Here is a 27,354-nt window from a genome sequence, read left to right as displayed (position 1 = left end):
CTTCTGCGTGTTTCCACGTTACTGACTGTCCTGAATGGGAGAACTTTTCATGCTCCAAGCACGTCTTTGCCTTCTGGAGGGCCTGCTGTACAATTTCAGATAAGCACAGGATGTCTTTCTATTATCACAGATTCCTATTTTCTTCTCAAGGGGACCCGTTCCGTTTCTTCCTTTTTCCTTTGGAGAGGAGCACTGCCGATTTTGATAAACCCTCCAGTTTTCACTAATTTCTTCGTCCTTTGGCGTTCTCGTGTACGTGCCCCATGTCTTACATTGCCTAATCCTTTAAGGATTAGATTTTGAGCTAATTCGATGGATCTTGGTGAGTGGTATGAATGGTAATGAGGAGAGGCCGATGTTAGAAGATTGAAGAAACTGAATTCGTGGTCGTTGATGAGACTTCCGACAGCATTAACGCTTGCAGCTGTCAGTTGTAATTGTTTTCTAATGGATTTGTTGTTTTCGTGAACTTTTTAGGTCATCACAGTGTGCTCTCTTTTTCCATCTGAAATGTTTCTCTTGTCATTTTCAGTATTCAGGGAATGTTAGCGCGCACATTGGTTCATTTGTGGGGTGAAATGTTCAGTGTGCGTTCTGCGCAACCGTGGTATTCTGTAAATCTGGACTCACACGAGAGAGCTGATAACCTGTGATAAAGTTAGAGCATCTGTTTACATAATGGAAAGTGACATCTGTGTGTCACTGTCTATGAAAGGACTCTGACCTATCTGTAAGTGATGGGAACAAGGGTATTCACAGCTCTCTTGTGTGAAAATGGTGATTTCCATGGGAAACGCTTCTGTTCCTTGAAGTCTCTTAACAACGTCAAGGTTGAGGACATCCCAAGTGCTGCTTGCATTCCCAGCAGTCCAGAGATCTGGAGCAGGACTTGGGGAACTCAGGCAGTGCTCTCCACCGCTTTTCCTTTTGCCAAAGCTACACAGGGACTATTTCTTTGCTGCCAACTCTTGGAGAAGCTGCGGAGGAAGGGCAGGTGGGGAACTGGGCAATCTGGTGCATTTCCCACTTCACAGATCTTCATCTGCTTGAGGGGATATAGCTGCAAAGGGTAGTTTCCAGAACAGTTGTTCTGTGTGAATATTTACTTTGAGCTTCTGTGCTATGAAATTAAGAATAGAAATAAGCAGAATAGGAAGAATAGAAATTAAGGTGTTTTTTTTTTTTTAACTGATGTCCTAGTATTTATTTATTCAAAGTTTATTGAGTGTTCACAGTGTGTCAGGCAATGCTCTAGATAATGCTTTACAGTTCATTTGGAAGAGAAAGAGAGTAAACTAATATACATTTTGATGACTGTAAGTCCCTTGAGGGAAAACAGGCCCAAGAAGGGGAGTTAGAGTGATAGATAATTGGGTGGGTGTGTATGGAGATAAGCTGGTATTTCCCATAATTCAAGGTCATGGAATACTTGACCCATACTTGAGTAAATACTTGAGTAAATCCCCAAAGTCAGTACTTGAGAAGACAATACTTGAGTAAATCCCCCCCAAAATGTTACAGGCAGAAGGTACAATACGTGTAAAGGTCCCAAAGGGTGGCATGTTCTAGAAATAACAAGAAATCTAGTTTGGTTGTACTGGAGCAAGGAGTGTAATAGGAAATGAGTTGTGGAGGTGGTGACGGGGGAGGCAGGGGCCCTAGATCATGTCCGGTCCTGTAGGCTGTTTTAAGAACTTTGCCTACTCCGACTGAGATGGACAACCACTGCAGAGTTTTGTATTTTTGTTTTTACTTTTTATTTATTTTTATTTTTTTTTCTTAACGTTTATTTATTTTTGAGACAGAGAGAGACAGAGCATGAACAGGGGAGGGTCAGAGAGAGAGGGAGACACAGAACGGGAAGCAGGCTCCAGGCTCTGAGCTGTCAGCACAGAGCCCGACGCGGGGCTCGAACTCACGGACTGTGAGATCATGACCTGAGCCGAAGTCGGACGCTTAACCGACTGAGCCCCCAGGCGCCCCTGTTTTTACTTTTTTTTAATGTTGTATTTATTTTTGAGGGGGAGAGAGAGAGAGTGGAGGAGGGGCAGAGAGAGAGGGAGACACAGAATCTGAAGCAACTTCCAGGCTCTGAGCTGTCAACACAGAGCCCGACACGGGGCTCAAGCCCACAAAATGTGAGATCATGACCTGAGCCCGTTGGATGCTCAACCGATGGAGACACCCAGGCGCCCCTAAAAAATAACTTTTAGAGGCTCTTGGGTGGCTCTGTCAGTTAGGTGTTTGACTTCGGCTTAGGTCATGATCTCATGGTTTGTGGGTTCGAGACCCCCGTCAGGCTCTGTGCCGACAGCTCAGAACCTGGAGTGTGCTTCGTATTCTGTGTTTCCCTTTCTCTCTCCTCTTCCCCAACTCATCCTCTGTCTCTCTCTCAAAATAAATAAACATTAAAAAAAAAAAAAGACATCCACAAGAATAGCAGCTTTAAAAAAAAAGAAAAAATAATAAAAAATAACTTTTACTTTTGCTATAATTTATGGAAAAATTGTGAGAGTAGTACAAAGAAATCTTGCATAATATTCTTTACCCATAGTGACCACTTTCCATTTTGCCACATCTGCTTTATCATTCTTTCTCCCTCCTCTCTTACCCTCCCAATTGTGTGTTGTGTGTGTGTGTGTGTGTGTGTATGTATACATATTTTTTTATGAGCCATTTGAGAGTAAAATGGGGACATGATATACCTTTACCAGTGAGCAAATATGTATACTTATCAGTGAGTGATTTCTAAAAACAGGTATATTCTGTTGACTAATCACATTGCAGTTATCAAGAAAGTTTACATTGATATAGCACTCTTGTCTAATCCACAGTCCGTATCTTACTTTTATCCATTGTCCAATAATCTACTTTCATAGTTTTTCTCTAGAACCAGATCCTTCATTGCATTTAGTACTGATGTCTGACTTTTTTTTTTAACAGTTTGAGATGTAAGTCAGATACAATACAATCCGCACATATAAAGTGTAAAACGGTTTTTAGTATATTCACAGATAATGTGGAACTATCAGCATCGTCCATTAGGACATTTTGGTCACCTCAAAGAAATCTCATATCTTCAGTCCTCACCCTTCCCACCTCCTTATCCCCCAACCCCCAGCCCTAAGTAACATCTACTCTTTTCTTCATTATTCAGAGTGGCGTATTGAAATCTCCAGCTGTTATTGTTGAATTCTCTATTTCTCCCTACTCTTCTGTCAGTTTTCACTTTGTGTATTTTGGTGATCTGATATTAGGTGAATATATGTTTGTATTTGTATTATCCTGAGGGATTGACCTTTGTATCATTATAAAATGTCCCTCTTTAAAATTTTTTTTTTTAATGTCTTGTTTTTGAGAGAGAGACAGAGTGCGAGCAGGGAGGGGCAGAGAGAGAGGGAGACAGAATCTGAAGCAGGCTGCAGGCTCTGAGATGTCAGCACAGAGCCCCATGCGGGGCTGGAACTCACGAACCGCGAGATCATGGCCTGAGCTGAAAAGTCAGATGCTTAACCAACTGAGCCACCCTGCTGCCCCTATAAAATGTCCCTCTTTATCTCATTTATCTTTTTCTCAACATTTGTTGTTGTTTTGTCCAATTTTGATTTAGGTGAGATACCGTTTTTAATTCTTTTACTTTCAGTGTATTTTTATCTTTGAATCTAAAGTGTGTTTGCTGTAGATAGTATATAGTTGGAGCATGTTTTCATTAGTCTGACAGTCTCTGCCTTTTAACTGGGTTATTTAATCCATTGGCATGTTATTGATACAGTTGGATTTACATCTGCCATTTTACTTCTTGTTTTCTATGCAGCTCACATCTTTTATGTTCCTCTGTTCTTCCTTTACTGCTTTTTTTTTAAAGCTTTTTAAAAGTTTAAATGCATATCCTAACATTCTAATTAATTTAAGGTAGGCTTCATGCCCAATGTGGAGCCCAATGCAGGCCTTGAACTCACCACCGTGAGATCAAGTACTGAGTGAGGATCAAGAGTTGGATGTTTAACTGACTGAGCCCCCCAGGTGCCCCTAACATGCAAATTTTATCAGAATTAGCTTTGGGTTTATACTAGCTTAATTCCAATGATATAAACCTTACTCCTATGTAGTTCTATTCCCTCTCACCCCCCTTTTTTTTTTTTGATATTGACGTGGATATGTCAGGTAGGCAGTTAGATGTGAGAATCTGGTGCTCAAGAGAGTGGTCCAGGGAGAAGGTTTAAATTTGGGACTCTTCAACATACACTTAGCATTTAGAACTGTGACCCAAGAACCGTGAGATCATGACATGAACTGAAACCAGGAGTGGGACACTTAACCATCTGAGCCACCCAGGCTCCCCACCTTTACCATCTCTTGAAAGATGGGTCTGCTAGCAGCAAATTCTCTCTGAGATGCCTTCTGGCCTCCATCGGTTATGTTGAGACGTCAGCTGGTAATGTAACTGGGTTCGCTTGTAAGTAACAAGTTGTTTTTCTCTTGCTGCTTTCAAGATTTTCTCCTTCTCTTTGGCCTTCACCATTTTTACGATAATGTGTCTGTTTGTGGATCACTGTGTTTATCCTGTTTGGAATTCATTGAACCTCCTGGAGGTATATGTTGTTTTTTCAATGAGTTTGAGAAGTCTTTGGCTTTAAAATACTTTGAAAATTTTCCCCGCTATTTAGCTTTTCTCTCCTTCTGGTACTCCCCATTACACCTATGTTGGTGTGCTGAATGGTGTCCCACATTTTTCTGAGGCTTGCTTCACTTTCCTTCATCTGTTTGTTCTTTGGCTTGTATAATCTCTGTTGATCTGTCTTTGAGTTTGCTTATTTTTTCTTCTACCAGTTCACATATACTGTTGAGCCCTTCTAGTGAGTTTTTATTTCAGTTATTGTACTTTTTGGACTTCAGAGTTTCAGTTTTTCAGAATAATTTCTATTACTATTCTCTATTTGATGGGGCATTGTCATCATTCCTTTAACCCTTTAATTATGATTTTCTTCAGTAATGTGAACATGTTTATAATGGTGACTTTGAGGTCTCCCAACATCTAGATGCTGTCATAGGCAATTTCTCTTGCCAGCTTTTTTTTTCTTTTTTGTTTTTCATAGTTTATGGGTCATCCTTTCCTGTTTCTTTGAATGCCTTGTCATTTTTTTTTTGTTGTTGTTGGATACTTAACATCTTAGATAATAAATTTATAGCAACTTTGGATACACGCCCTCTGGGGGTGGTTATTTGCCTGTTTGTTTAATAACTGGCTGGATTGCTGTAGTGACATTTGTTTCCCTCCCAACGTTAAGCTTTTGATGTTGCTCCTCAGAGAAGTCCAGCTTTGGGTATGCCCACAGTCACCCTGATGACTTTTGGTGGTTTTGGTGGGGATCTCTCTCTCTTTCCCTGACCACATGTAGCTCTTAAACTTCAGGAATACCAGCTGATTGCCCTGTTGTTTTCCAACAATGCCTGGAATATTGCCTTATAAATCAGTCCAATTAGATTCTTGCCCTTTTGAAGGAAAAGTTTCTGAGGTCTGTGTTTGATATTTGTTCTCATCCCGGTAAAGCCGCTTCCAGCTGTCTTAGGTCCCAGTTCTCACCTGCAAATTAATAGGCCTGCAAGTTTTGTTTGAATATTGAATCTCCTCCTAATTGCTTCTCCCCACAACCTTCACTGTTCTTGAGTGTGCCATTGGGCTTGAACTTCTCCTTGCTTTGTTGGAAATGAAGTCAGCTCCTTTGGAACTATGTCTTTGTGGTCTGTCTCTCCTCTGAGGCAAAATGTCTCATCATAGGCTCTGGAGCTGGGGGTGAGAACAACAACAGTGTTCTTTCAGAGTGACACCTCTGGTCTAGTTGCTGAGTGTTTGTTGGGAATAGGAGGGGGTGTGTGTGTGTGTGTGTGCGCGCGCACGCGTGTGTGTGCGCGCGCGCGAGCTTGTGTGCGGGCCCACCCAGCAGCCTGGGGTCCTCTTGACTTGCCTCTCCTAGTGGAGAAACACTGTCTCACCAGCCAGAATAAGGGTCGTCAGGGCCCCAGTGTTCTCAGCACACTATGTCCAAGGTAGAGCCTCGTTCCACAAGTGGAGGCTGGGTGGAAGAAGGGAACCCCCACCTCTCAGTCATACTTACCTGGGATTTAGCCTTAGCAGCTGGCTGGAGGCTGGATGAGAAATTGGTAACCTGCTCCTGGGAAGAAAGCCCTCCAAGTAGGAACTGAGTGGGGGGAGGAGGATCCCTGTGTTCTTAGCTGCAAAGTCTGGAGTGGAGACTCCCAACTTGTTGAGCTGGGAGGGAGGGAGCCATCTTGGTTCAATAGACGCTCACTTCTCTTGTGAAGTTTCCAGTGATCTTGACTAGATGTTTTTTCATTTGCTGTTTGCCTTTATGGCTGTTTCTAGAGGCTTTAAGTGGCTTTTATTTTTTTATTTTACCAGTTTCACTGGACAGTGGGTCAGTATAGTTCCTCTTGCAGTCATGCTGGAAGTTGATCTCTGGCTTCTTTTTTAGCAGAATAATTCTCCCTGCTAGGTTGAAAATAGGTGGCAATTGGGAGAATGAGAGAGTGAGAGAAAGACAAACAGAGACACTGTTGTAATAGCTCAAATAGGTGATGTTGCTGGCTTGATTTCATGGTGGTCATAGCAGTGGATTTAACCAGAAGTTGTAGGATTCTTGATGAATTTTGAAGGTAGAGCCAGAGATTGGCTAACAGGTTGGATATGAAGCGTGAGAAAGAAAGGGGTGAGGGATAACTCCAGGGTTTTCGGCCTGAGCAACTGAAAGATGGAGTTGTCATTAATCAAGGTGGAGAAGCATGTTTGGGGTAGGGGTGGGGTGATCAGAAATTCAGTTTTGGACATTTTAAATTTGAGACATTGCCAATTGGGCCTCCAGCTGGAGATGTCAGGTTGGCAGTTGGATGTGAGAGTCTGTTGCTCAAAAGAGTGGTCCAGGGAGAAGGTTTACATTTGGGACTCATCGACACATACTTAGCATTTAGAACCATGAGCCTGGATGTCCTCACCAATGGAGTGGGTGTGGAAAGAAGAGAAGGAAGATTGAGACCTAAGCCCTAGAATGCCTCACTGTCAAAAGGTCAAGGAGCCAAGGAGACTGAGGAGTGTTAGCAATAGAAGAGTAGGGTAGATAAGAATTGGATTTTTAGGGGCACCTGGGTGGCTCAGTTGGTTAAGCAGCCAGTTTTTTTTTTTTTAATTTTTAATGTTTATTTTTGAGAAAGAAAGAAAGAGAGACAGTGTGAGTGGGGGAGGGGAAGAGAGAGCGGGAGACACAGAATCTGAAGCAGCTCTAGTCTCTGAGCTGTCAGCGCAGAGCCCGATAAGGGGCTCAAACGCACAGACCGAGAGATCATGACCTGAGCCGAAGTTGGACGCTTAACCAACTGAGCTACCCACGTGCCCTTTAAGTGGCCAATTCTTGATTTCAGCTCAGGTCATGATTTCGGGGTTCGTAAGTTCGAGCCCTGTGCTGACAGCACAGAGTCTGCTTGGGATTCTCTCTCCCTCTTTCTTTGCACCTCCCCCACTCATGTGCACCCCCCTCAAAATAAATATTTTTTTAAAAGGATGGGATTTTACATTGCAATTTTTTAAAGTCTATTTATTTATTTTGGGAGAGAGAACGTGAGTGGGGGCAGGGAATGTGGACAGAGAGAGAGAATTCCAACCAGGGTCCATGCTCAGTGCCAAGCCCCATGCAGGGCTCGATCCTACGACCCTGGGATCATGACCTGAGCCAAAATCGAGAGTCCATCACCCAAACAACTGAGCCACCCAGGTGCCCCTGTATTGCAATTTTAAATGCCTGTAATAACTTCTTGTCTGTTTTTCTAGCTGAGTTACGCAATGTGACAAACTGTCAGTCTAACCAACCAAGGTAAGAAAAAAATCTTGTCACTGAGACCAAAAGAATTAGGGATGTAATATATTTTTTTTAAGTTTATTTTTTTATTTTTGAGAGAAGGTGGGGGGAGCATGTGAGAAGGGGAGGGGAGAAAGAGAGAGAGAGAGGGAGAGGGAGAGAGAGAGAATCCCAAGCAGGCTCTGTGCTGTCAGTGAGGAGCCTGATGTGGGGCTCCATCCCACGAACTGTGAGATCATAACCTGAGCCGAAATCAACAATCAGGCACTCGGGTACCCCACCCATGCGGATGTAGCATTCTTAGAACATTTAACAAAGTAAGGGATACTTGTTTCAGCATAAAGCTCAGTTCTTAGCTACCTGGAAATCTGGAAACATCACACTTCTTCCCCAACTCTCCCTCCATCCTCTTACCTTCCAGGCTAAAAGATGGAATCAGTAACATAATTCTCCCTTGGGGTGACTATTTTATTATGGCTGTTAAGAGGGAAATCAGAGACAAGCAATGCTTAGAGCTCCGTGGAATCAACTTCCTTTGAGTTGATTTCACGTAAAAGCTTGTGATGATGAGTATCGTGAAGCAAATCAGTAAAGGGTGTGAGTCACGTGCGACACTTCTAGAAGAGGTGAATGTAAGTGAGTAGGTTGGGGGCTTTGTTGGGGAATCTCAGTATGGAAACATTACAGGCAGTATGGGACTCAGGTCCTTTTTTAGTTTTCTCCAGTAAACTTAGGCTGGTACATTTCTTGTCTTTAGTAATGAAGGTGATGCCATCAAAGTTTTTGTGCGAATCCGTCCACCTACAGAAGGTTCTGGATCAGCTGATGGAGAGCAAAACTTATGTTTGTCTGTGCTCTCCTCTACCACTCTCCGGCTGCACTCCAACCCTGAGCCCAAGACCTTCACATTTGATCATGTTGCAGACATGCACACCACTCAGGTAATGATAATTTTGGAAACTTCGCTTTCCTCTTGGATAAGACTCTATGATTTGTGAGGATTTCATTTCTGGTCTCTTTAGTTTGATAGATCTCAGATAAGGAAGCTCAAACATTAGATATTTTAGATGTAATCGATTTTAAAATATTTTAAATTTAATTTTATTAGTTTTTTTTTTCCTTCATCCAACTTTGTACCAGAATGATCAGCCTGCTTTACTTTTCTCTCACCATCCAGTGATGGGGGTTAGTGGAGGTGTATTTTTCAGAGCCACTTGGGTGATTGACAATAAGTATGGTTCAGCTTCCTAGTTTAGGGAGAGTATCTTAGTTGTGGCCGCTGTGACAGAAATCTCAAAAACAGGGGGGCTTAAACAGCAAACATTTATTTCTCACTGTTCTGGGGATGGGAATTCTAAGATCCAGGCCAGGAGATCTAGTGTCTGGTAAGGACCTGCTTGCTGGCTTTTAGACAGCTGCCTTTTCACTGTGGAGAGAGAGAAAAAGCAATTCTCTTGTGTCTCTTCTTAGAAGGGTACTACTCGCCTCACTAGTGCTCCACCCTCATGGTCTGATTACCTCCCCAAAGCCCCAAGTCCAAAAACCATGGCGCTGGGGATGAGGGTTTCAACACAGGAACTTTGGGGGAACTTTGGGGAAGACTCTGCTTCAGTCCATAGCAGAGAGTAACAGGTTTAAGATTACTATGATGTCAGTAACTGGTTTTCTAATTCAGGACAGTTTAGTTAAGATCTAGTCAGCACCATCCATTAGAACTTTCCGTAATGAGGGAAATGTTCTATATCTGCACTGTCCATTACAGTAGCCCCTAGCCATATGTGGCTATTTAAGTTTGAATGTATTAAGATTGAATAAAATTTAAAATTTAGAGGGCGCCTGGTGGCTCAGTGGATTAGGCATCTAGCTCTTGATTTGGGTTCAGGTCATGATCTCACGGTTGGTGAGTTCGAGCCCTTCATGGGGCCCCATGCTGACAGTGCAGAACCTGCTTGGGATTCTCTCTCTCTCCTTCTCTCTCTCTCTCAAAATAAATAAATAAACTTAAAAAAATAAAAAAATTTTAAAAATTTATTTTCTCAGATATGCTAGTGCATGTGGCTGTTGAGCACTTGAAATGTGGCTAGTGCGTCTAAGGACTTGACTTTTAAGTTTTATTTAATTTTAATTAATTTGAATTTAATAGCCACATATGGCTAATGACTAGTGTATTAGACATCACAGATCTTGATTATTCCTTTATACACATGGATGTTTTTAGTGAGACATTTGGATCTTTGGATTTTTTTTCATCTAGGACATGGCTGGTCAATGGAAATATAAAGTTATCCACCTATATAATTTTAAATTTTCTAGTAGTCATGTTGAAAACAAGTAAAAAAAGAGGCAGACTCACTCTTCCTTCCTTCCTTTCTTCCTCCCTCTCTCCCTTCCTCCCTCCTTCCTTCCTTTTGGAGGGACTGGGGGAGAGAGAGAATCTTAAGCAGGCTCTGTGCCCAGCATGGAGCCTGATGCAGGGCTCGATCTCACAACTGTGGGATCATGACCTGAGCTGAAATTAGGAGTTGGATGCTTAACTGGCTGAGCCGCCCAGGTGCCCCAGACTTAATTTTAATCCTATATTTTATTTAACCCAGTATATCCAAAATATCTTTTCAACATGTTATCAATATAAAGCAAATTATTAATGAGGTATTTTCCGTTCTTTTTATTCATGCTCAGTCTTCTAAACCTGGTGTATATTTTATACTTATAATAAATCTCAAGTTGGAGTAGCCATGTTTCAGGTGCTCAATAGTTACATGTGGCTCATGGCTACTGTATTAGTGTAGGTTTAAGAATTCTTGCACTGTTGATAAGATTGCATCTACTTATGTGTGTAAAAATGAAAGCAAAAAATCAGGTATTGATTATTTAGTACAAACTTGTGGGAAAAGCACTGAAGAACACACAGGGCCATGTATCTGATGCTAATACCCATATGATATTTGTATGTAATGTGCCGACAAAATTCTGTATGGATTCTAGATGTGAGTTTTTTTTTTTTTTTTTAATTTTTTTTTTTTTTCAACGTTTATTTATTTTTGGGACAGAGAGAGACAGAGCATGAACGGGGGAGGGGCAGAGAGAGAGGGAGACACAGAATCGGAAACAGGCTCCAGGCTCTGAGCCATCAGCCCAGAGCCTGACGCGGGGCTCGAACTCACGGACCGCGAGATCGTGACCTGGCTGAAGTCGGACGCTTAACCGACTGTGCCACCCAGGCGCCCCTCTAGATGTGAGTTTTAAATCTAGCGTTGTATAGGGGGTTAGTAGACATAATTATGTTTAACGTTTTATCATCTTAGATGTTTTAGCTTTTTTTCAATACTGGATACAATTTTTATTACAAGTGTTGTAAAGTCTAAGCACACTGTTTTTATTGTTATGTTTTAGAATGTAATTTAGGAATTCATTTTTATGAAATGTTAACATATTTGGTGCTTACATTTGTAGGAATCCGTGTTCTCGACTGTGGCCAAGGGCATTGTGGAGTCTTGCATGAGCGGGTATAATGGCACCATCTTTGCATAGTAAGTTGCCGACTCTGTCCTTACACAAGGGTGCAGTAGTGAGCGCTTCTGTTCATTTCTTATGGCCACACCGTGAATTACCACAAACTTAGTGGCTTGAAACAACACAAATGTATTGTCTTTCAGTCCTGTAAGTCCAAGTCTGACATGAGTCTTGCTGTCTCACTAAAATAAATAAGCTAAAATAAATAAGTGTCCAGGGCTGTGTTCCTTTCTGGAGGCTCTAGGGAGAATTCCATTCATTTCCTTGCCTCTTCCAGCTTTTAGAGACCACTCATATTACTTGGCTCCAGGCCCCTTTATTTTCAAAGCCAGCAACATGTAACCTTCCAACTCTGCTTCCTTAGTCACATGTCCCTCTGACTACAGCTGGGACAGGTTCTCTAATTCATGTGATTAGATTGGACTCACCTGGATAATGAGGGTGGCGGGGGGGATTAAACGCTACCTTGTGGAGAAAAGAGTATTTATATTATTTGAAATTCTTTTCTGAGGAAGATTTGTCTCTTCTCCCCCATTTTTTAGATTATACTTTGGGTTATAGTCCAATACCTTATTTTTATCTTGTTGCTCATGTTGTCCTAGATTGGCCATTGGGAGCTGTTTGAGGCTGGTTTCTGTGTCCTTTTGCTTGAGCACTTCCTTTATGACAATACAAGCTGTTCCTGGCTCATCTGTGTTTTCCCTGTCCTAGGGCTAGAATCAGCCATTTCGACAAGGAGCCCTGGTTCCTTTTATTGGAGAATGGTATTCAGAAACTAGGATGTGGGCACTAGGTGTGTTTGTTGCTACTGGAGTGTCATTGCTTCTAGGCCTTCTCAGTAGACAGCTAGGTAATATATGTATACATAAGTAGTCGTGTATGTGGACATACCTGTAATTGTATCTGTATCTATCCGTTTGCATATATATATATTAAGTTAAACATGAGTTCATGCTTATGTCTCTGACTCTAATCCAGGAGGTTAGAATCCATATGGGTTCATTCTAACCTTCCTTCTTTGTTTATCTGTAACTTCCCTTGCTGGCATTGAGAAACCTGGCTGCCACTTTCTATCATCCCTTTACTGATTCGTTCAGCCCCAGTATACATGTGAAGTACTTTCAGAATCGTTATCCTGTATCCCTGTGAGAAACAAATTTACACAGTACAATGTTTATGTACAGTTCATTTTCTTTTTTTAAAAAAAATTTTTTTTTAGGTTTATTTATTTTGAGAGACAGCAGAGGAGGGGCAGAGAGAGAGGGAGAGAGAGAATCCCAGGCAGGCTCCGTGCTGTCAGTGCGGAGCCTGACGTGGGGCTCGAACTCACGAACTATGAGATCATGCTCTGAGCCAAAACCACGAGTCGGATGCTTAACCGACTGAGCCACTCAGGCACCCCTCTTTTTTTTTTTTTTTTAAAGCCTTAATAATTTCCAGTCAAAACCTCCTTTTCTAAAGTTACTTAGGTCAGCTCCTTTGCTGCCCACTGACTTTGGTGTAATGTCACACACTTGTGAGGTAGTTATGTGCATTCCATTCTGGGACCGCTGACATCCTAGTTGATGTGTTTTGCTTGTTTTTTAGTTTGCATGCTTTAAAGTTCACCCTTTGTGATATACAGCTGTATCGTGTTTTGATAAATGTAGAGAGCCATGTATTTACTACCCCGGCACTGAAAATGACTGTTTCTGGGATGTCTGGGTGGCTCAGTCGGTTAAGCGTCCGACTTCAGCTCATGTCATGATCTCGTGGTGATCTCACCGTTCATGGGTTCAAGCCTCGTGTCAGGCTCTGTACTGCTCAGAGCCTGCAGCCTGCTTCAGATTCTGTGTCTCCCTCTCTCTCTGCCCCTCCCCTGCTCACTCTGTCTGTCTCTCTCTCAAAAATAAACAAACATTAAAAAAATTAAAAAAAATTTTTTTTAAACATTTATTCATTTTTGAGAGACAGAGTAACAAAGCATGAGTGGGGAAGGGACAGAGAGAAAGAGGGAGAGAGAGGGAGATACAGAATCCGAAGCAGGCTCCAGGCTCTGAGCTGTCATCACAGAGCTTGATGTGGGGATTGAACCCATGGACTGCAAGATCATGACCTGAGCTGAAGTTGGATGCCCAACTGACTGAGCCACCCAGGTGCCCCCCCCCCCCGCCAATTTTGTTTGAAAAGGACCGTTTCTTCACCTTAAAAGTTTCCCCTCTTTGTCCCCCTTGTAGTCAGCCACTCCCCCTTCCCTCAACCCCTGACATCCAGGGTACACGAATACATTTTCTGTTCCTATAGTTCTGCCTTTTCCAGAGTGTCATATGAATGGAACCACACAATATGTAGCCTTTTGGATCTGGCTTCCTTCTTTTATTAAAAATGCCTATAGGATTTGCCTGTGTTGTTGCAGGCATAAATAACTTTTTTTTATTTCTCAGTAGTTTTTTTTTTACTGTATGGATTTGTCATCATTTGTTTATCCATTTCCCCGTGAAAGGATATCTTAGTTGCTTCCAGTTTTTAGTGATTATGAATATATTGCTACAAACATTTGAATGTTGGTTTTTGTGTGAACATAAGTTTTCAAATCATTTGAGTAAATACGTAGGCATGCAATTGCTGGGTCATATGGTAAGTCTATGATTAACCTTATGAGAAACTTGCCAAATTGTTTTCTATATGTATATTTAAAGTGAGTCATGATCCTCAACTTTCTAAATTTTGGCAGCCTTAAAATATTGCTATAGATTTAATGTGGAATGTGAGATGGAGTCCAGAAGGCATTGTGACCTTGGCATTTGTACAAAGTGAATTTTAGTATCATTTCAGATTTATAGGATATATAGATTAATGGGCATATATTTGTAGTGTATTATTTTTTTTAGCAGTAGGCTTTCAAATTGTATTTAGAACTAGAGCTTTTTAATAGAATGTAGTGAATTATTTGATACATTTGAGGGGCGGTTGGATGGCTCGGTTGAGCGTCCAACTTCAGCTCAGGTCACGGTCTCGCGGTTTGTGGGTTCGAGCCCCATGTCGGGCTCTGTGCTGACAGCTGAGAGCCTGGAGCCTGCTTCGGATTCTGCGTCTCCCTTTCTGTCTGCCCCTGCCTCTGCCCCTGCCCCACCCACACTCTTTCTCAAAAATAAATAAACATTAAAAAATTTTTAAAAATATATTTGGGCATCTAATGCTTTTTGTGCATGTGCCCTTGGTTTATAATTGTGTCAAAACACAAGAAAATAAAAAACACATTAAGAAGTATGAACTTTAGGCTCATATGCACATATATACTAACTTGAAAGTTTGCCTTTGCTTTTCATGCTTACTTTTCAGCTGTGTTCAGGAGAGCTGAGTGTTTTCTCTGGAGCAGTAAGGCAGAGGCCTATTTTCTCATTTGTCTTAAGAGAATATTTTTTTTTCCCCACAGAGTATTTTGAGTGGTAAAGTTAAAAAATGAATTGGAAATAGAGCCACAATTGCCAGAGACTGTGTTATCTTTAGAACTGTTATCTTTAAATACCTTACAGTTCTACTAATTATGTTTAATTTGTGACATATTCATTAATAATTTAACCAAAATTTCTTTTGGTAGAAGAAGGTAGAAATGAGAAACACTTGGAGAGAAATGAGTGAAAGTTGGATGCTTAACTGACAGCCACCCAGGTGCCCCGTTTTTTCTTTTTTTTAATCTTTTGGGGACATTTAACCAAAAAGTCGATTCAGATTTTTTCTTTAATATTTGGGCTGTGAATCCAAACTAAAGACATTTGACATCCTGATTGACATCTATCTTTAACATAAACGTTTTTAGTTTCAGTTTTTGTTACTCTTGTTTCTTGGGGTAATGGAGGAGACGTGACACTACGCACAAAAATCAGGCCTGTACCATAAGGGTTTTTGAAATTGCTTTGTTTTTAAATGAAGACATTTAAGTATCTTTAAAGGCATAATTTAGGAAAGGAATTGCTAAATTGTTAGAACAGAAAAAGTTGAAAACAAAATTCTAGTTGGTTCTGGTTAAATAAATGATACATTCATGGAATACAATGTAGGTATTAAAAATAATGAAGTAGATCTCTATTTACTACATAGAAAAATATCTGAGATAAAATTAAAGGACAAAACAGATCACAGAGCAGTATTTCAGTTTTGTAAATAAAAAGTAAATGAGGGGCGCCTAGGTGGCTCAGTCTGTTAAGTGTCTGACTCTTGACTTTGGCTCAGCTCATGATCCCAGGGTCATGGGTTTGAGCCCTGTGTTGGGCACCTTGCTGAGCATGGAGCCTGCTTGAGATTCTCTCTCTCTCTCTCTCTCTCTCTCTCTCTCTCTCTCTCTCTCTCTCTCTCTCCCCCCCTCCCTCTCTCTCTCTCTCCCTCTCCCCCTCCCTCTCTCTCTCTCTCCCTCTCTCCCTCTCCCTCTCCCCCTCTGCCCCTGTCCCCAGCTCCTGCATTCTAGCTCCCTTAAAAAAAAAAAAAAAACAATTAAACAAAAACTCTGATGGCTATGTTTGTATAATCCTGAAGAATACCAGAAAATTAACAGTGTAGCTCTTGGTGGTAGAATAGGAGAGAAAAAAAATGAATCATTCACTTTTTACCTAATATAATTTTTTTTTTAATTTTTTTTTTTTCAACGTTTATTTATTTTGGGACAGAGAGAGACAGAGCATGAACGGGGGAGGGGCAGAGAGAGAGGGAGACACAGAATCGGAAACAGGCTCCAGGCTCTGAGCCATCAGCCCAGAGCCCGACACGGGGCTCGAACTCACGGACCGCGAGATCGTGACCTGGCTGAAGTCGGACACTTAACCAACCGACTGCGCCACCCAGGCGCCCCCCTAATATAATTTTTTTAAAAAGTAAGCTCAGCACCTAATGTGGGGCTTAAACTTAACTACCCTGAGATCAAGAGTTGCATGCTCTACTGACTGAGCCAGCCAAGCGTCTCTACCTCATATAATTTAAAAAAAGGGGCGCCTGGGTGGCGCAGTCGGTTAAGCATCCGACTTCAGCCAGGTCACGGACTCACGGTCCGTGGGTTCGAGCCCCGCGTCGGGCTCTGGGCTGATGGCTCAGAGCCTGGAGCCTGTTTCCGATTCTGTGTCTCCCTCTCTTTCTGCCCCTCCCCCGTTCATGCTCTGTCTCTCTCTGTCCCAAAAATAAATAAACGTTGAAAAAAAAAAATTTAAAAAAGAAGGAAAATAAGATCTTTGCGGGGAAAATTTTTTTAATGTTTATTTATTTATTTTGAGAGAGAGAGAGAGAGAGCATGCGCGCACACGCATGGGAGAGGGGCAGAGAAGGAGGATCCCAAGCAGTCTTCACGATGTCAGGGCAGAGCCCCATGCGGAGCTGTATCCTGCAAACCATGAGATCATGACCTGAGCCGAAATCAAGAGTCAGACGCTCAATCAACTGAGCCACCCAGTCACCCGATGTTTGTGGAGAAAATTGATCTATTGGTAGACCTTATTAAAGTAGAAGGGTAGTCTTTTAAGTTTTGTGTGGAAAAATAACATATAAAACATTTGTTTTTACAGTGGACAGACTGGCTCAGGGAAAACATTTACGATGATGGGTAAGTGAATTAAAATTTATTATTTGCTGGCTTAATCTACTCTGCAATGACAGCACCTAGGCACCAAGTACATTTTGGGGGAAGTCATGCTTTCTATATACTATGTTGACCTCATAAAATTAGAGATATTTCCCAGGCTTATGTCAAATTGGGAGTTCCATGATAACAAAGTCCATGTTTGCAGCTGTGTTCCGTCTGTGCTTAGCACAGAGTAGGTGCTTAATAAACAGTTTTTGAATTGGGTTTAATGACTTTTTATATACTTATAAATCTGTAAAATTACCACCCAGACCAAGACTCCTAATCAGTCACTACTTTACCCCCTTCCCCTGAAGTATCTATAACTCTGACTTCTATCATCATTAGTTTTGCTTGTTTTTAAACATCTACAGATGAGAGTACTGTATGCGCTCTTTTGTGTCTGGCTTCTTCCTCTCAGCATTAAGTTTCTAAGAGTCGCTCATGTTGTTGCATGTAGTGCTAGTTTGTTCCATTGCTGTATCCCGTTCCTGTATCCTGTTCCTGTATAATGTGTTATTGTATGAATATGCCACATTTTCCATTTTACTGTTGATAGACATTTGGATTGTCTCCAGTTTTAGACCATATGAATAATGCTGCTATGCCACTTTATCTTGTATGTGTCTTTTCAAGTTCATTTCTGTTGGGTACATCTCTAGGAGTGGAATTGCTGGATCATAGTTACGTGTGTATCAGCTTTAGTATTTATATGGCCCTGATAGATATGGAAATTCTAGGGCCTCCACGTCCTTGTCTATACTTGGTATTGTCAGTTTTTAAAGTTTTAGCCTTTCTGGAGTATGTGTAGTATTATCTCATTGTGTTTTTGTTTGCAATTCCCTGATGTCTGTTGACAACTGAGCATCTTTCATATGTTTATTGGACATTTGAATATCCTTTCTGTAAAATGCCCCTTCGAGCTTTTTTCCCATTTAAAAAATTGGCTTATCTCTTTCCTACTCATTTGCGGGGATTTTTGTAAAATAGGTTAGCCCTTTGTGTACAACATAACAGATTTTTCTTTAGTTTTTTTCATTTGTCTTTTGATTTAAGGTTTTTCCCTCTGCCAAAGTTTTTAATTTTTTTTTTGGTGGTTGAATTTCGGTGGTTGTTGTTTTTTAATGGTTTCTGAATTGTGAGTTATAGTAAGAAAGAGAATTACGGAGTGAAATGAGAAGGAACCACAGACTCTCTGGGAGAAGAATCTTCCAGGCTGTAGGCTCTGAGTTGGGAACTTGCTCAAGAGTGTTCAAACATCAAGAAGACCCATGGGCTAGAGGGGAGTTTTCCAGACCAAGGGGTTGTAGGGAGGGACGTTGGAGTTATACTCTGAGGCCAGCTCATGTGGGACCTGGCTGGGATTTTGTATTTTGTGAGTGCGATGTGAAGTCATTGGAGGTTTTTTGTTTTGTTTTGTTTTTTAAAGAACTACATGATATGATACATAATTAAAAGGGTTACTCAGGCAGCTGAATGGAATAGTCTGGGAGGGGGTGAGTGGAAGCAGGATGAGGAGCTAAGGCATAGATGAGGCAGGAGATGATGAAGGTAACCATAAAGAATATGTTGAATATCTTCGTATATTATTTAACAGGAAAATGTTATGAAATTATCTGCATACTCATATTCTTTGTCCTCTTTGTTTATTTACTTTACGCAGTTCTGACATTGATTGATTGATTGATTGATTGATTTTAGGTACAGTTTACAAGGGTCATTTATAATATTCCAGGTGTAGCTAGCATTAGTGGCTATTGAGGGCCCTTCCTTCAGTCCCGTTGATGGGCAAGGTCTGTTTTTTCTCTCAGACTAAAACTTGTTCAGGGGCACAAATAAGAAACTGATTGTACAATGTCATCTTATTTCTGAATAAATTTCCTTTCAATATTGCCATTTTGAAGGACTCTTGTTATAAAGATAATGAATATATATATATATATGTTTTTATACATTTTTCTTCAGGACCATCTGAATCTGATCATTTTTCTCATAACCTGAGAGGAGTAATCCCACGAAGTTTTGAATATTTGTTTTCTTTGATTGATCGTGAAAAAGAGAAGGTAAAACTTGCTATGAAAATAAAGTGGTTCTATGAAATACCTAGTTTTGAGCAGTTAGCTGCTAGTAATTAGCTCATAACACGTGGAGGGTCGGTCCTAAGTGGTACTCTGCAATGTGGATAGCCTGGTGTGGCATGAAAAAAAACAACCTCTCAGTTCTTAAGAAAAAATGAAGGATTCTGAGTTATTAATTTTCTAAAAATTTTTAGTTTCTAAAATTTTTATCATCCATGAACTCAGATTAAAAGATAAAAGAATGTGTGCTTCTTAGGCTCTCAGATTTTGCAAGAGAGAAAGTGTAAAGAGAATTTTAACTAAGGAAAACAGATTCATTAAGCCCCATCACCTACTGCTCATAGGCTCACACTTGACTACAGGTGTCCCTAGTTCCTCAGGATGTCCAGGAGTGCTGGAACCATCCTTGCCTCCTTTGCAGCACCTTCTACCACCTGAGGATAATTTGATGGTTTCATATGCAGTGTGACCCCATCACCCTGGTGATGTGGGCTTCTCTGTTCCATTGACTCCCAAGTTGGGCCTTTCTCATGATTGTGCTTCTTTAGCTTGGTAGATTCCAGGCTTAAGAGCCATTAGTGTTGCATGTTCCAGTCTGTGTGTACCAAGGAGACTGACACATAACACTGACTTATTATTACTACCCTGTGCAGAAACTATTCCTAACAATTGCAGTTAGACACGCACCTTGGGTGCCAGTGACGTAGGTTTAGCGCCATGTGTTTCTGTGGCTAAAAATCCTATAGAGAGGCTTTTGAGACAAATTATTTTCAGTCTTTAAAGAACATAACACTTGCTTCAGGTAAAACTTGATGAGCAAGTCCAGTATGTGACAGATAAAAATGGAATTGTTCTTCTCATCGCAAGGAAAAAAATATGTAACTGTGTATGGTGATGGATGTTAACCAGACTTACTGTGGTGATTATTTCTCAATATATATAAATATTGAATCATTATGTTATACACCTGAAACTAATATGATGGTGTATGTCAGTTTCACCTCAGTTTAAGAAGGTGGAATTGCCCATCTGAACCGCCTAAGTTCCATCTCTTTGTCTTGCTTATGAGTCACCTCTGGAGACCTAGGCCTCCTGGGATCACAGTTTGATGCTGCCTTAAGATGTAATGATGTGTCAAAACTAGTTCTCTGGACTTTTACTTGGCTTTTAGGGATCTTGTATCGTGTAAAGGACAACATGGTAGGAAATGCATGCCTTGTGAAGCAACTGAAAGGGTAGCACTCATGAGAGGGAGGACTCATGCAAAGAATGTATCTCAGTGAGGCTTCTCTTTCCAGGCTGGAGCTGGAAAGAGTTTCCTTTGCAAGTGTTCCTTTATTGAGATCTACAACGAGCAGATCTATGACCTACTGGACTCTGCATCAGCCGGACTGTACTTAAGGGAGCATATCAAGAAGGGAGTCTTTGTTGTTGGTGCAGTGGAACAGGTGGTGACCTCAGCGGCTGAAGCCTATCAGGTACGCTCCCTTCAGCAGCTTGATCCTTAGGCAATGTAATGTGTTGTGAAAGCACCTTGATCTCAAAAAAAAAGCAAGAATTGAGCTACTAAAAATAATTTTGTAAAGGCATGACACAGAAGGTTCATGAGGAGAAAAAAGAATATGACTGTTTTATATAGCTCTCCCCTGTAGTTAAAATAGAACTTTGAGCCTCTTGGTTTTGCATTATTTAGGTGCCGTTCATTCTGGTCAGGCACCCTGTAGGCCACCGGAGGACGTTGTTAACGTCTGTATCTCTAGTGATTCTTCCTAGAAGCTGTGCTTTTGAGGAGCTTCTGGGATTGCTACTTTTTAAACCAGCTGGCTGTTCTCTTCCCTTTATTTTCTACCCTTGTTTACTTGTTAGGTGTCAAAAGCCAACCTCTTTTGAGCACTCGCCTCAGGACAAACAAACCTCTTGATGGGAATTTGCAAAATACTCGCATTTTTATGGGGTCTGACCTGGCCAGTTGATTTTAAACAAATTTTTATTGTGTAATATTTGATACATACAAAATACTGGCAAATGCATATAAGTTACTAAGCTTAATGTCAAAATGAACTTGGAGGACCTTAGACCATCAAGACCCAGATATCACCAACACTATCCTGTCAATCTATATGCCTCTCCTGCCTCATGTACCTGGCTCCTCCCTAAACATGAGCACTATGCTGAATGTCATGATCGTTTCCTTGTACTTTTAAATCATAAATGTGTGTATTTCTGAAAAGGTTGGTTTTGCCTACTTTGGACTTTTAATAAATTGTGCATATTTAGCCTTCTGTAGCTTTTTAAAATCAATGATGTCTGCGAAATTTATCCACGTTGCATTTCACTTATTTTCACTGCTGTATACAATCCATTGTATGAATATCTGTGTGTGTATAAAAATCATAGTTCGGGGCACCTGAATGGCTCAGTTGGTTAAGTGTCCGGCTTCAGTTCAGGTCATGATCTTGTGGTTCTTGGGTTTGAGCCCCATGTTGGGCTCTGTGCTGACAGCTGGGAGCCTGGAGCCTGCTTTGGGTTCTGTGTCTCCCTCTCTCTCTGCCCCTTGCCTGCTCACAGTGTCTTTCTCTGTCTCTCAAAAATGAATAAACGTTAAACAAAATTAAAAAAGTTATAGTTCAATAATCTTCCATCACGGGGCACCTGGGTGGCTCAGTCGATTGGGCGGCCGACTTCAGCTCAGGTCATGATCTCGCAGTCCGTGAGTTCGAGCCCCGCGTCGGGCTCTGTGCTGACCGCTCAGAGTCTGGAGCCTGTTTCAGATTCTGTGTCTCCCTCTCTTTGACCCTCCCCTGTTCATGCTCTGTCTCTCCCTGTTTCAAAAATAAATAAAACGTTAAAAAAGAAAAATTAAAAAAAAAAAAATCTTCCATCTTCAGCAAGCCTCCTGATTTAAACTTTTTTTTTTTTTTTTTAAGATTCTGTTTGTTTATTCATTACTTTTTGAGAGAGGGAGAGCATGTACAGCGGGAAAGAGGCAGAGGGAGGGGCAGATAGAGAATCTTAAGCAGGCTCTACACCCAGTGCAGAGCCTGACGCGGGGCTCAATCTCACGACCCTGAGATCATGACTTGAGCCAAAATCAAGAGTCGGACATTTAACCGACTGAAGCCACCCAGGTGCCCCATGATTCAAACATTTTACACTGTGACTCTCATAGTAAGAAATAGGTTTTACATGTGACCCAGTGTGTGTGTGTTTGTGTGTGTACATATATATATATATACCCCCCAAAATTTTGATTGTAATTACATTGCAGTTATAGACCAGTTTGGAGGGATTGGCATCTTTACAATATTGAGTCCATACATGAACATGATATATCTCTTCATTTATTTAGGTCTTTAATGTCTTGCAATATAATATTTTCACCTAAAAAATAATTATGTAAGCTAATTATTAACTTTTTTCCAATATACCTTATATTTTTTGTTGCTCTTATAGAAGGTAATCTGTTTTTTAAATTGCACTTTATAAGGCACCTGGGTGGCTCAGTCAGTTAAGCATTCGAGTGTTGATCTCAGTTCAGATCTTGATCTCAGGATCGTGAGTTCAAGCCTTGCATTGGACTCCATGCTGGGAGTAAAGCCTACTTTTAAAAAAAAATTGCATTTTGCTTCATGTGTATAGAAATGCAGTTAATTTTTTTTTTTTTAATTTTTTTTTTTTTCAACATTTATTTATTTTTGGGACAGAGAGAGACAGAGCATGAATGGGGGAGGGGCAGAGAGAGAGGGAGACACAGAATCGGAAACAGGCTCCAGGCTCTGAGCCATCAGCCCAGAGCCTGACGCGGGGCTCGAACTCGAACTCACGGACTGCAAGATCGTGACCCGGCTGAAGTCGGACGCTTAACCGACTGCGCCACCCAGACGCCCCGAAATGCAGTTAATTTTTATAGAACGCTTTTATAATCCACCTTGCTGCCTTACAGAGATGAAGAGTGTGTGTTAAATTTGTTAGGTGCTTTTCCTGCTTCTATTGAGATGATCTTGTTAACATTTGCTAACATTTAACATGTTAACATGATAGAATATTGGATTACATTTGTTAGTATTTTGTGTAGGATTTTCCCTCAGTGTTAAAGATTGAGATCAACCTGTGATTTTCCATTTTCCTAACTTTTTTTCGTTTGTTTTATTATCACCTTTGTCTTTTTTTGGAAGTTTGTATGATTGGAAAGACTTGCTCATAAAAATCATTTGTTTCCCCAAATCATCTGGGCCTTATGTTCTGAGAGAAGATTTTTAGCTACCAATGAAAATTCTGTAATAGAGCTTTTCAGTTTTACCTCTTCTTGGGTCAGAAGTTCAGGGACGCTTTTTATTCCTAGAAAATTTCAGTCTCCTCTCAGTTTTTTTTTTTTTTTTTATTTAAAAAAAAAATTTTTTTTTTCAACGTTTATTTATTTTTGGGACAGAGAGAGACATAGCATGAATGGGGGAGGGGCAGAGAGAGAGGGAGACACAGAATCGGAAACAGGCTCCAGGCTCCGAGCCATCAGCCCAGAGCCTGACACGGGGCTCGAACTCACGGACCACGAGATCGTGACCTGGCTGAAGTCGGATGCTTAACCGACTGCGCCACCCAGGCGCCCCTCCTCTCAGTTTTTAAATATATTGACAAAAAGTTTTTTCCAGTATTCTCATCTTTAAAATCTTTGCTGTAACTACAATTTTGTTTTCTTTTTTTAAAAGTTTTTTAAAATGTTTATTTATTTATTTTGAGAGAGAGAAAGAGAGAGAGCACAAGCAGGGGAGGGGCAGAGAGGGAGAGAGAGAATCCCAAGCAGTCTCCACGCTCCCAGCCCAGAGCCTGATGCAGGGCTCAAAGTCACAAACCATGAGATCACAACGTGAGCGGAAACCAAGAGTTGGATGCATAAGTGATTGAGCCACCCAGGTGCCCCCTATTTTGTTTTCTTTTTGCATAGTTGATTTTGCTTATATGGCTTGCGTTTTTTTCTTTCTCATCCTGCTTTTTTTCCAACTTCTTAAGCTGGATGCTTAGCTTATCTGGCCTTTCTTTTGTGACGTAAGTATTTAATGCTCTAAGTTTACTCTTTATTGCTTAAATTTCACACAAGTTTTAATATCTTTTTTTTCTGAGAGAGAAAGCGCATGTGCATGCGATCTGGGGAGATGGATAGGGATAGAGGCAGAGAGAGAGAGAGAGAGAGAAAATCCCAAGCAGGCCCCATGCCCAGCACGGAGCCAACATGGGGTTTGTTCTCACGAACTGTGAGATCACGACTTGAGCTGAACTCAAGAGTTGGATGCTTAACTGACTGAGCCACCCAGGTGCCCGTCAGATCACATTTCTCAGTGATTCATGGGTCAAAATGAAATTATAATGGAACAGTTCTTAGATCCACAGGACAATTAAGATATTAAAATTTGGTACACCTGGGTGGCTCAGTTAAGCATCCCATTCTTTGTTTTTTTTTTTAACATTTTCATAACATTTAATAGAAACTGTATACAATAATTTTTTTATTGTATCTCACATAAGATAGCCACTACAGAAATTTACATAGGTTAGAAGCAAGATGGATGGTTAAGGAGGGCCCAGTCCTGTGGGGTATGCTCAGAGGTTATAGGTCAGAGTTCATTGGGGGAGAGAGGGAGGTTCAGATTACCCAGTCAGGTGAGAGGTGAAGAAAGGCTAAAACACAGGCCATTAGATAGAGATAATCAAACACTGGGTTTCATCAATATCCCAAGGGTACACATCTCCTACCCAAACACCTATGTGGATTTGTTCCAAGACTTGGGAATTCCCATTACAAAGATGTCTCTCCCCTCAGACACGGTCCCAAATACTCTCTCAATCCCAGCAGCTCTGACAGGAATCACCTATCTCTCTTCGTTAAGCATCTGATTCTTGATTTCGGCTCATGTCATGATCTCACAGTTCATGGGATCAAGCCCCACGTTGGGCTCTGTGCTGACAGGGTGAGCCTGCTTGGAATGTGCTTTCTCTCCCTGTCTGTCAAAATAAATAAACTTAAAAGAAATGTGATTTGAAATTCCAAATTTATGATAATTTAAAATTTATTTTTCATGTTAATTCTTAATTGCAATGTGATCAGAGAAGGTGGTCTTCTGTGATGCTTGGTCTTTGAGATTTATTGAGAAACGACTTATGAATTAATACAGTGGACAGTTTTATAAATGTATTCATGAGAAGAATATCCTTGAATACAAGGATTTATACTGTATTTTTACTCAGATTTTTTTCTGTATAATCTGTCAGTACTTGAAGGAGATGTATTAATCTCCAGCTAAGGTGTTGGTTGTAATGATTTCATCTTGATTGTTTTTATCACATATATATATACATAAAGAGAATGTTTTATTAGATGCATATGTAAGCAGTAGAGTTAGTATAACTTCCTTTTATTTAAATCTATATTTTTTTGACCCTGTATCCCTATATTTTCATATTAACACTTTTTGCTTTAAAAATCTCTTTTGTCTGATATTCAGGTACCTCTCATTGTTTTGATTAGAATTTTCTTGGTATAGGGGCACCGGGATGGCTCAGTTGGTTAAGTGGCCAACCTCAGCTCGGGTCATGATCTCACGGATCGTGGGTTTGAGCCCATGTCGGGCTCTGTGCTGACAGCTCAGAGTCTGGAGCCTGCTTCAGATTCTGTGTCTCCCTCTCTCTGTCTCTCCCCTGCTTATGCTCTGTCTCTGTCTCTCAAAAGTGGAAAAACAATTAAAAAAAAAAAAAAGAATTTGCCTGGTATATGTTTTGCCATCAATCTTTCTGTGTTAATGTTTTAGGTGTTTCTTGTAAACCACATAACTGTATTTTCCTTTTTAAAAAAACATTCTTTTTTTTCTTGATTATTTTAAGTTTATCCATTTATATATTTTTATTTTTAAAATGTTTTTATTTATTTTTGAGAGAGAGAAAGAGAAAACAAGCGCGCGGGAGGGGCAGATAGGGAGGGAGACACAGAATCTGAAGCAGGCTCCGGGCTCTGAGCGGTCAGCACAGAGCCTGACATGGGGCTCGAACTCACTAACCATGAGATCATTGACCTGAGCCGAAGTTGGATGCTTAACCGACTGAGCCACCCAGGTGGCCCCCAGTTTATCCATTTACTTTGGAGAACAAGCAGGGGAGAGGCAAAGAGAGGGAGAGAGAATCCCAAGCAGGATCTGCACTGTTAGCATCTAGCCCGATGTGGGGCTTGAACCCATGAACCACAAGATCCTGACCTGAGCCAAAACCAAGAATCAGATGCTGCAGTTTTGAAGAGCATTTTAGGTGCCCCCAGGTGACCCCAAGACTGCAGTTTTGAAGAGCATGTTAGGTTCACAGCAAAAGTAAGGGGAAGGTAGAGTGATTTCCCATATACCCTTCTGTCCCCACAAATGCATAGTAACCTCCCCTATTATAAACATTCCTCACCAGAGTGGTACATTTTTTACATTTGATAAACCTATATCGACATGATCATCATCACCCAAAGCCTATGATTTACATTAGAGTTCACCCTTAGTATTGTACATTCTATGAGTTGCCTTTTTTTTTTTGATCCATTATATAGCACTGTTTGTTGAAAACAATTTTTTTTCCCGTTGAATTGCCTTTGCACCTTTGATGAAAATCAGTGATTTATATGTGTATGGATTTATACCTGTATTGTTTAATTGATTTAGGTATCTCTTCTTGCCAGTATAAAACTTTCTTGATTCTGGTAGCTTCTTATTGCTGAATAGTTAAGTCTTGAAATCAAGTAGAGTAAATCTTCCAGCTTTTTTTTTTTTTTTAATTTTTTTTTCAACGTTTATTTATTTTTTGGGGGACAGAGAGAGACAGAGCATGAACAGGGGAGGGGCAGAGAGAGAGGGAGACACAGAATCGGAAACAGACTCCAGGCTCTGAGCCATCCGCCCAGAGCCCGACACGGGGCTCGAACTCACGGACCACGAGATCGTGACCTGGCTGAAGTCGGACATTTAACCGACTGAGCCACCCAGGCGCCCTGCTTTTTTTTTTTTTTAAACAATTATTTTGGTCATTCTTGGTCCTTTGCAATTTCATACCTATAGAATTGACTTGTCAGTTTGTGCACAAAACACTGCTAGGATTTTGAGTGGGATTGTGTTAGATCTGTTGATTACATTTGGGAGAAGTAACCTCTTGACACTATTAAGTCTTCCAGTCCATGAACATTCACCAAGTAGTTTTTGGTTTTGTTTTTGATTTTTGTTTGTATTTGGTTTTTATATAAGGATTTATTTACTAAAAAATTTTTTTTAAATTTAATCTCTACACCCAATGT

General features: G+C 40.8%; 1 protein-coding gene across 5 annotated transcripts in view; it reads left to right on the top strand.

The window, feature by feature from the left end:
- The window catches only part of KIF15 (kinesin family member 15), a 78,559-nt gene that overhangs the window by 591 nt on the left and 50,614 nt on the right, over positions 1-27,354 (top strand). For all 5 annotated transcript variants that reach the window (XR_015248438.1, XR_015248439.1, XM_086698463.1 and 2 more), the window contains exons 2-7: positions 7,841-7,883; positions 8,626-8,809; positions 11,322-11,398; positions 16,910-16,947; positions 18,931-19,028; positions 20,342-20,521. Coding sequence is in view for 3 of the 5 variants with exons in the window: in XM_086698463.1 (XP_086554589.1) it covers positions 7,841-7,883; positions 8,626-8,809; positions 11,322-11,398; positions 16,910-16,947; positions 18,931-19,028; positions 20,342-20,521 (620 nt within the window). In the remaining 2 variants the exon portion in view is untranslated. The remainder of the gene's footprint in view (positions 1-7,840; positions 7,884-8,625; positions 8,810-11,321; positions 11,399-16,909; positions 16,948-18,930; positions 19,029-20,341; positions 20,522-27,354) is intronic.

Source organism: Puma concolor, chromosome A2, assembly GCF_028749965.1.
Source record: "Puma concolor isolate L17-30 chromosome A2, mPumCon1.1.hap2, whole genome shotgun sequence".
NCBI classification, from domain to species: Eukaryota; Metazoa; Chordata; class Mammalia; order Carnivora; family Felidae; genus Puma; species Puma concolor.
This window is presented reverse-complemented; position numbering and strand designations above follow the sequence as displayed.